The 9,809-nt window shown below is 37.9% G+C and overlaps 1 protein-coding gene across 1 annotated transcript; it reads right to left on the bottom strand.

The window, feature by feature from the left end:
- Positions 1-1,105: 1,105 nt before the first annotated feature.
- On the bottom strand, positions 1,106-9,751 carry stra6l (STRA6-like). Its single transcript, XM_034860107.1, has 18 exons — positions 9,528-9,751; positions 9,206-9,278; positions 8,369-8,469; positions 7,682-7,812; positions 7,446-7,566; positions 7,077-7,122; positions 6,768-6,893; positions 6,460-6,533; positions 5,843-5,951; positions 5,561-5,714; positions 5,314-5,389; positions 5,041-5,122; positions 4,555-4,603; positions 3,878-3,995; positions 3,661-3,780; positions 3,163-3,326; positions 2,671-2,814; positions 1,106-1,909 (listed from the first exon to the last, which is right to left on the bottom strand). The coding sequence occupies exons 1-18, from the start codon at positions 9,554-9,556 to the stop codon at positions 1,686-1,688; spliced, it is 1,941 nt and encodes a 646-aa protein (XP_034715998.1). The 5' UTR covers positions 9,557-9,751; the 3' UTR covers positions 1,106-1,685.
- Positions 9,752-9,809: the final 58 nt, after the last annotated feature.

Raw genomic sequence — 9,809 nt, 5'->3', positions numbered from 1 at the left:
ACGACTCATTTCTGATCCCCACAAACCAATGGGTGACGTCACACATGCTCTGTCCATTTATTTTAACGGTCTATGCTTCCGATTAGGGAAATTTCAGGGAAGCGTAAAATTGAAGTTAGTTTACGAATAACCACATTGAACGTTCAGATCCAAAACCACTAGACTTGTCAAATCTGGACTAAATTATCCCAGAGAGGCTAATGAGTCTCAAAATTGTATTTCCATTTTAAATTTTGTAGCCTATTTTAAAACAAAAATCAAACAACCACATGTTTTTTGTTTTTTAATGCTGGTTTTATGAAAGGAAAATCGAATCACCAAAAGATACACTGACCACTGACCCATATACTTCACATTTATCTAATGAGAATCTAACAAGCTCAATGGATAACGTTTAAGGTGATCAACAACTATCTTGCAGAAAACGGTCATTAGATAATTATTTTTAAATAACGTTGCTTTTATGTGCTGTCGGAAATCTTACTCAAAGTTAACATGAATTCAAATCACATTCACCAATGCACCTTTTACATTTTTTTTCCCCGAGCAGATTTGTTTGTGCAGCAAAAACTTCCAACACAGTAGAAGCTTACTTGTTTCAGGCCTAACATATGCAGAGGTCAACAAATTGCATGACCACCATGAGGTGCCACTAAAATGATTATTGAGAGTATACAGCATGGACCTATGTATACACATTTTAGCTAGTTACGTTTTGCAACACAACCTAGAATGACAAGCAGAATGTCTGTATAACTCACTTGATCTTAGTTCTAAAAAACGTTGTTAGATGGAAAAATGGCCTGCTGTAGTGCATCACATCCATTTTTTAATAGATGCTTCATTGGTTCTAGTGACTGTCGGTCAAGGTCTATACTGGAGATCGTCAACAATGGGTCCGGGACACCTAGGGGGTCCTCAGAGTTACTGCAGGGGGCCGCCAAAAATTCTTAATGTTTTGAAAGTTTTATTTAGAAAATTTAAAATGTATATTATTAGCAAATATAAAGATTGGCTTACTGGCATGTAGGTAAAGTAATTTCTAAAGTACCCACCCACAGATACAGTTCATACCAAATTATTCACTGTGCCACATGTATGTTTAACATTAAAACATGATTTATAATATCATGCCAAATATGATTTTAATAGCTTAGTAGTCAATGCACTAAAATGTATAATGGCTTTAGGTTGCACAACATGTTATTGTAAGTCCAGTTTTAAATGCGCAACTAATTTTAAACAATATGTAGTAGGGGGTTCCTGATCCGTCTTTCTTCCAGTTAAGTTTTCCTTGGCTTGAAAATCATTGAAGTCTAGACTTTACAGAGTTAAGATACAAGCGGGGCATAAACAGTCTGAACTCAAGAGTGAATAAAATTGTACATATTCCAGACAACAACACACTTATTAAACCCCTTAAACTCAACCTATACAATCGTTTTGTGATACATGATCTCATGAAATTAAATGTCTCCTGCTGATAGAATGGTGACATAATTATTGATGAACATTTACTAGAATATATCTTTTCAGTCAGATGTTGGTGCTCAACAATTTGAAATGTCATTGAAAACACCACAGTACTCCTTCCACCCCATGGGCATCCACCACCAAACCACATAAACAATTTGGGATTCTAACCTATGTTTTTTTACATGATCACAATCAATGGAAATGTGTCATTAACAGCCTTCTGCTGGTGTGACTGTGATCTCTGCTTGATGACTCTGTGTTTGAGAAGCCATGAAGCAAGCTTGCACTAGAGTGTTCGACTGGGGAGATGATGATGTGTTTAATGATGAAGATGAGGAGAGGTGGTGCTTTCTGAGCAGGATTAGATGAGGGTTCCTCAGTAAGGTATAAAACAACATCCAACGCCTGATGGTCCGGTTGTTCACTGCGGATTCTGGACAAAAGTGAAAAACTAATAAACTAGAAAACTGGAAGTTAAGAAATACATAATGATGAAACAAACACACAAACATTAATAATAACAAAGCACAAGTTCTGATGAAGCATCAACAATGAAATTGCATAAATGCAATAAAGTGCATTTTGAGAGCTAATTTAAAAGAAGAAATTAGTTTGGTCACCTGGTGCATCTTAAATTCACTTCAATTCAATTCAATTTTATTTATAGTATCAATTCATAACAAGAGTTATCTCAAGACACTATACAGATAGACCACACTCCAGAATTTACAAGGACCCAACAGTTCTAGTAGTTTCCTCCAGAGCAAGCAACAGTGCGACAGTGGCGAGGAAAAACCTCCTTTTAGGCAGAAACCTCGGACAGACCCAGGCTCTTGGTAGGCGGTGTCTGACGGGCCGGTTGGGGTTAGAATGAAGAGTGGCAATAACAAAAATAGAAAAATTTGTAATAGAAAAAATGAGTATCTTAAAGTACAGGTGCAGGCAGTAGTTATTTAGTAGATGATTTTTCATGCAAGGGCTGCAAACAGCCTCATACACACACACACACACACCGGATGGCAGGTGCCAGAACACTGAATAAACTAGGATCAATACTGACTAACCCTGCACACCCGCTCCACTCCCTCCTGAAGGTGATAAACAGCAGCTCCTTCAGTCCCTCAGACTGATGGCCCCAATGTGCAAGGCACACACATACACACACACACACACACACACACACACACTACTGACCAGATGACACATTGCGGAACGTGGAGTATGCAGATGCAGTGTGTTTCTTCAGCGTGTTGGAGACCAGCAGCTGGCAGAAACATAACATGACTGGATTGTTGTGATAGTGGTCTGCAAAGATCATCCCAATCCAAGTCCTGTAGCCTGGAACAGGCAAGAAGTTTCATTTTTATTTTTATTTCAACAACCTGTGTCTGAGAAGTATGCACCACACAACATGCTGGAAGAAAGATACTGGGAAAAAAGAATCTTCAAGGATGAATGAAAATCTACAATGTAAACCTGATGAACCACACCAAATAACAATGATGATAATGATTATGTATCTATGATGAGTATATTAAACGATGAGTCTCTTATTTACTGTCACGTTATGTAAAAAAGAAATAGATGTTTGGCTGAGACATTTTATGGTTATAAATGTGGAGACTTAACTTTTTAAATCCTTAAACCAAGATGTCTACACACGTTTTGGTTGAAAGTTAAGCTTACCTGCATCCATGGTTTCATATCCTCTCTGCATGATGGTCCGGTCTAAGCGTGACACAAGCCACGTTCCCACCACAACGCTGCACAGCAACCTCACTATGCAGTTGGTGATCCCCATCACCACGTTGTAGAAAAAGAAGAAGTAGTTGAAGCAGTGGAACCCCTTTCTGAAGAGGGGGAAGAGAAACTTTGATTTCAAGCCAAAAATGTCATTAACATTTGACATAAACATTTTTAACATTGTAAAAACACCATCACATAGTCTGTCTGCATATTTCAACAAGTCATCAAAGCTACTTTACACTACTGATTAAGTAAAAAAAGTTTTATGGCTTCACTATCACAATATGACCTCAACACCAGTCTACAGTTAGTATTTTATTACTGTTATGGCCTTTATGACCAGCACTTCCCCTTTCAACAGTCAATGTTTTCTGGCAAATGAAGGACCTTTGTTGGATGGCCCGCTCTTACATAATACACATATTAAAAAGTAACCACCTGTTATTAAGAGCCAAAGGTTTTTGTTTATCAGTGGGAGACACTTTGTCCTGAAGGAAAAAGATCTGAACCAGAACTATCTGGAGAATCACCAGGCCGATGACTAGACCGATGGTCAGACTGAGAGAAACAGGAGAAATATATCAACCACTGTATCAATCAAACCATCCATTCATATACCGTCATATATCCACAACCACAGGGAAAGCATACTTACAGTATAACCCCTAGGTTGGTGAGCATGATCAGTGCTTTTCCATGCTTTATAGGAAGAACCACCAAATAGACCAACAGCAGAGCAAACAGGAAGTAAATAAAATGGACAATCAGGAACCCTAAATAGAAAATACAGAAGAGACATCCAATTATTTCATTTAATCTCTCTTTATGGTGCTTATATTCACATTTTACTCATGTAGTGGAACTGTCCTGTTGCTACTGTCTGCTGCGTTTTATAATTGTTCTATTTCATTCTCAAAACTACTCTTTTCTGTATGATAGGACATTTACAGATATGCAGATATATTCATGCTACTAAAAAAGATTTCAACATAACCACTATCCACAAATGTAATGGCTGAGTGGGTTGTTTCTCAACCACCACATGTCTATAATGATTTGACTTGAGATAATAATTGCATCCATTATATGGTCTTGATCACTGAAAAGTAAGTAACTGCCCAAAGCTTGCTGTTAATGGATACTTTCCCTCCTTCTCTTTTCTTAGACTTCTCAAAACATCCCACTTTTGAGAAACAACAGCAAGACAAGTGTTGGGTTCAGTCCCTTACCGTAGGATGTGTCTATGCACATCTGCTAAGCTTCTGTTTTTGTTTTTTCAAAGCATGCATTAAATGTCAGTTCTTCATGTATATCAGGAGATAAAAGTCTTACCCCAGAGTGTGAATGCTATTTGCCAACCAGAGTATCTTGCAATGGAAGCCTGTGGAAATTGAAAGATAAAACTTGTTTAAAATGCATAAAACAAGAAGGCAAATAAAACGAGATGCAAACTTTTACACATGCAAAGAACCCACATGCCCTGCACATTTGAAACACTCAAATGCATGCTCACACATTGAAATATTTCAGAAACTTGCAAATGTGTATGTTCAGTAGAACCTGCTTGTGGGGTGCAGTGGCCATATGGATTATAATGTGAGGTGCACATTTTTCAAAAATGTGTGGATCCTACACTGTGACACAAACATCATGACCTGTTACACTGTGGCCAATGTCACACTAGTGATTGCTGGTTTTGAGTTTAGTGCCCGATCAGAATCTGATTTGCATTCTTGATTTGCATTTGCCTTGTGTATATGTGTGTGTGTGTGTGTATGTGTGTGTGTGTGTGTGTGTGTGTGTGTGTGTGCTACTTACTACGCTGACAGCAGATCTAGGGTTGTGAAACTTTTCAGGAAGAAAACCCTTCTGCCCTTTCCACAGCCTCTTCATGTGTTTTCTATGATGGCAACAGTACACCACTCATGTATGTTTTTGTTGTTGTTGCTGTTGTTGTTGTTGTTGTTGTTGTATGCTTTAGAAATTATATCTAACTTCCTATAAATTAAATCCATTTCTATACTTCTTTTGGGACATTTATCTTACAATTCCAATACATTTAATTTATTTCAGATATTTTAAGGTTGTTACCTGTAACATGCTAAGACATGGAAGCAATAGGCTACAGAGTTGAGAGTAGAAAAGATGGTGGTAGCTAGCCAAGACTCTGGAATAAAAGAAATAACAACAACTTTACTTAGTTTGATTTATGAGGCTTTTTCTAATTGGAAATTTTTAGAATTATGGAAGCAAGGCAATTGCAATTGTCCAATGTCCACTATTCACATGAATGGAGCATTAATCAAACAGACTATTAGGGGGGAGCAGACCAACTCACTCCTAGCCACGTTGATGAATTCTTCCAGCTGTGGTATCATGACTCCGAGCGCTTCAGTCTGGTTACAAGACGTAACTAGCTGTTTTAGTGTAGTCTTCCACCTGTCTATTCTGTCAAAAGTCATATTACTGAGACTGTAGTCTACCAATGTCACCTAGAGAAATGACAATAATGCAAATGAAGACTTACAAATAAGTTGTTTGTGCAACACTTTTCCAAAACAAAGTGCACGGATGAGACATTTGGTTTACATAACTTAACATAAGAGAAGTCTTGCTGTACCGTATACAGTCCTATGAGGGATATAATGGCAGTGCCGATGATTCTGTTGGGAAACTTGAAGTAAGGGTCCCACTCATACACTCTGCGCTGGAACCAGCTGAGGGTCTCACTGCACAAAAGAAAGGGATGTCAAATCAACTGTGTCAAATCAGCTGTGTCAAATCAAGTTAGGGGTTTCAAATCAACTGTATATACTGCATGTATGTGTGTATAGAAATGTCCCAAATCTTGGGTTTTAGTGTCTACCAGGAGCACCTGAAAACACCAAACGTTTTCTGGAAGTCTGCATGACCATGCAACAATGAACTCACTTTGAAAAGAGATAGATGTGATTTGACACATATGGGTTTAATAATGTAAACAGATAAGTTCCTGAATTTTACTGAAATAAATTGTATGTGGTTGGTGAGTGAAATGTAGGAAAACAAATGTATATGTAATATTATGTAAAGTACTGTTATGTTTTTTAATACATTTAACTGTTCTTAATTTTTGGTAAACTGGTGGAAAAATGAAATAGTGGATCTCTTTACAAGAAAAATAACTGAAAATACCCAGTTTGACAAGGGACACATGAAAGCAACATTGGTGAACATGTGTATGAGTGTGTATTCTACCTGTCTGCAGGTGTTTTCCTCAGCAGTCTCTTAACATGCTGTACCTGGTGTTGCTCAATCAGTTCTTCAGGGCCCTGGCAGCAGATTTAGTCATACAGAGTTTATTATTCAGAAAATTCTGTTGTATAATCATTTTAGACCCTACTAGGAGGGAGAAGAAAATGCAACAGAATACAATGTTTTGTATAAATGTCTTAATAAATGTTACATCAAGTTTTAAGTAGTCTGTTGATCATTGGGTCATTATCCATTGGGGAAAAAACATGGCAAGAGTAATTTCAATATTTTCATACATTAGGCATACTGACCTCCTGTTCCACTTGCAGATGAATTCGACCAGCTTTAACCAGCATGTAAAGAAATCGTCCTAAAAGGAAGATCAGGGAGAGGATGCAGGGCCACTGGACAATCCACTTCTGGTATCTACCTAGAATCTTTAAAACCACACACACACAAAGTGATGTTTTTTTAATTATGTTTCAACTAAAAACAACAGGCTAATGATTAATAACTGATTGTTTTATAGAGTCTCATTTATTCAGGTATAGGAAGAGGATGGTTCCTTGGTGGAAGCAAAAGGCACATTACATTTACACTAGCTTACACTGCTCACCTACCTTACCACTGGGACAGGTGAATGAATCCCAGACTGTAACAATTATCCTAAAAAAAAAAACATCAGGACGTGATTTATTTTCAAAGACCAGTAAAATGTGATCATCCGCACATCAACCCATGTATCTATCAATCCAGCCAAATTTCTTTTATATATTTTGTAAGTCTTTTTAAACTTTCTTTATTAATGTAAATTCTGCTTTTATTCAGCTTTTAATTGGGAGCGGGAAATCTAATACACTCAAACTCAAGTAACCATCATATACACTTTTTGAATTCTTTTTTTACAATGTTGTGTAACAGACACATAGTAGTGAAAGAAACCCTTTGCTGCACTACTTCACATTTTGAGACATATACAGTACATTTACCAGGCCAAAGAGTAGACTGTTCCCAGAACTGCCCCAGCCGCTCTGAAAGGTGTCGACAGACAGGCAAAGAAAGGGAAAAAGACCAGGCCCACCTCTAAAGCTCCAACCAGATACACTAAAGCTGAGGAGAAAAATTAGGAAAACATCACATCCGACAAAGTGTTTATTTCTTGTAACTGTAAGGTACACAGGTTTGATTATAGAGCCTAAATAACAATGGCAAACAGTGGAAGTACCTCGGGCCCAGGCCGGGAAAGAGAAGGGGATGTAATGTTCAGAAAAGAGCAGAAGGACGCTGGAGGACACGGCACCATATGCAAACCCATAAGACCAACGATTACTGAGGCTGCCTATAGTATCCAAAGGCCTGGGACACAGTGATATCATTAAGATTAACACATTGCTAAAATATATCAGGCTGATTTACAGTATATCAAAACAATATGGATAGAAGTTATATGACTCAGCTGCCTAACAACTTCAGCACGATATTTAAAGCTTTAGTGCTTGACTTTTTATGATAATCAACATCCGTTACATTCAAGCCCTTGCCCGTTGAGTTGATAATTAATAGGCTACTATGGGCTCCTCAAAACCATCTCTATTATTTCTCAGCATGGCTTTGTTTGGAAATTGGTGTTTTCCAGCAACTCTCGTGCGCAGAAACTCAAGTAAAGATAATTTTCCTCTTCTGAAGAGTTCATGATTTTTTTAATCCTCTATGTTCTCCTTGGCTACATAGCAACTGTGTGGACAAAGGAGGGGGAGGCATAGACCGCATATTTGTCATCACTCAGAACTCCTTATGGAGGAGACAGAAACTACGCACTACGGCTTCAAATACTTTAGTTGTGTTATTGAAAAAAATATCGTTACTCTTTTTCTCTTGACATTCCTAGATGTTGTTGCTGCTTTTGACTTACACCACAATGGCAAAACGTCCCCGCAGGAAGGGCAGTCTGTGATCGATGGCCAGTTTCTGGGCTCTCTTCTGGAGGAATGAGAGCACCCCTAAGATCACAACCTGAAAGAAAAAAAATCAATACGTAATATATCAACAAAACTCACTGAATTGAGAGGCTATCTTGTAAAAACCAAGGTTTCACACTTTGTGCATCACCAGCCTTGCGGGTTTCCTATCAAAGTAGTTGTGATCAAGCTGCTACACCTACTTGCTTATCTGTTTGTTTTTTATTTAATAAAGGACAATGCATGTTAATTAACATAAGCACTCAAGTCCAACATGTAAATGTGCCAGATGTAACCATACAGGATCAGTTTCATTTGCAGTCCCTGGAAGGTTGATGACGTTCTTAAATACTTCATTGTAGATGTAGTAGTACAGGTATGTGTTGTGCTTGTGTTGCAGTTTTTGGTTGTATAATGTTTTTTAGTTTGACGGTATTCCAAGACACCCTCTATCATTTGCTTATATGGTGAACACAGAATGGCAATTTCCAACAGCTGTAAATATAAGATGCATATGGCATTACCATGTATGGAACAATTCATTTTCCTTGCTGTCCTGTAGAAATTATGTATCTCCAAATGTAGTAATCTTTAATGTTTCAGGAACACTTATGGATTAAGTGTTTCTGAGAATATTTCCCTTCCTCTTAAACTAGAACATTGACAGGAAACAAATCAAGTTAATTTTGTTGTCTGTAGAAATTTAGGGAAAGCCGTTTAGTTCAGTTCAACTTGTCTCATATTCTCCAGCCGAATGTTCATATCCCCGGTAAAAGAGATGGACAACTTACTGCTGGTATGAGTGAAAGGTGCAGGAAGAGCTCCATAGAGATTCCGTTTTGACAGTCCTTAACTGTGGAGACTCTGGAGAAACAAAAAGGTAACTATAATCTAACTATCTGAACTGTAGAACAAACTGATCAAACAGGGTTAAAAATCATGCATTGCTTAATTTTAACTGTTGTTGCTCTGTCCTGATTCCAAACAGCAAAAATCGAGTTTCCTTAACTCTTCGTAACATTACCATGACGGATAACTGCTGCTAGTTACACATTAAAGAGCAGGATCGTAATGCTAGTAGCAGTGAGCAGAGTATTTGCAATCTTTACTCACTCATGTTCCACTCGATTTCCTATCATCATTGATAAGTCACTTCAGTGAAGTCTGAAACGCTTTGTTCCTGCTGTAAAGATGAGGGAAGTGACTGGATATACACCACTTCTCCGTTTCCTGTTTTCTACCATGTGAGTCACACACTTGACCTTTGACCTCAGAATTCAACACTTTATGTCTTTGTTTTTTATGTCCTCTTTCCCAGTGTGTAGCTCTGTGCTTCTCTCCCCATTGCTCACACACACACACACACACACACACACACACACACACACACACACA

Source organism: Etheostoma cragini, chromosome 2, assembly GCF_013103735.1.
Source record: "Etheostoma cragini isolate CJK2018 chromosome 2, CSU_Ecrag_1.0, whole genome shotgun sequence".
NCBI lineage: Eukaryota > Metazoa > Chordata > Actinopteri > Perciformes > Percidae > Etheostoma > Etheostoma cragini.
Note: the sequence above shows the minus strand (reverse complement) of the source record. Positions and strands in the feature narration are given on the sequence as shown.

Coding starts and splice junctions, on each gene's coding strand:
- stra6l (XM_034860107.1), bottom strand. CDS start 9,556: ATGATGATAGGAAATCGAGTGGAACATGA. Junction 9,279..9,527: donor GGAAATCGAGTGGAACATGA/GTGAGTAAAGAT, acceptor TTGTTTCTCCAG/AGTCTCCACAGTTAAGGACT. Junction 5,123..5,313: donor CATGTCTTAGCATGTTACAG/GTAACAACCTTA, acceptor TTGCCATCATAG/AAAACACATGAAGAGGCTGT.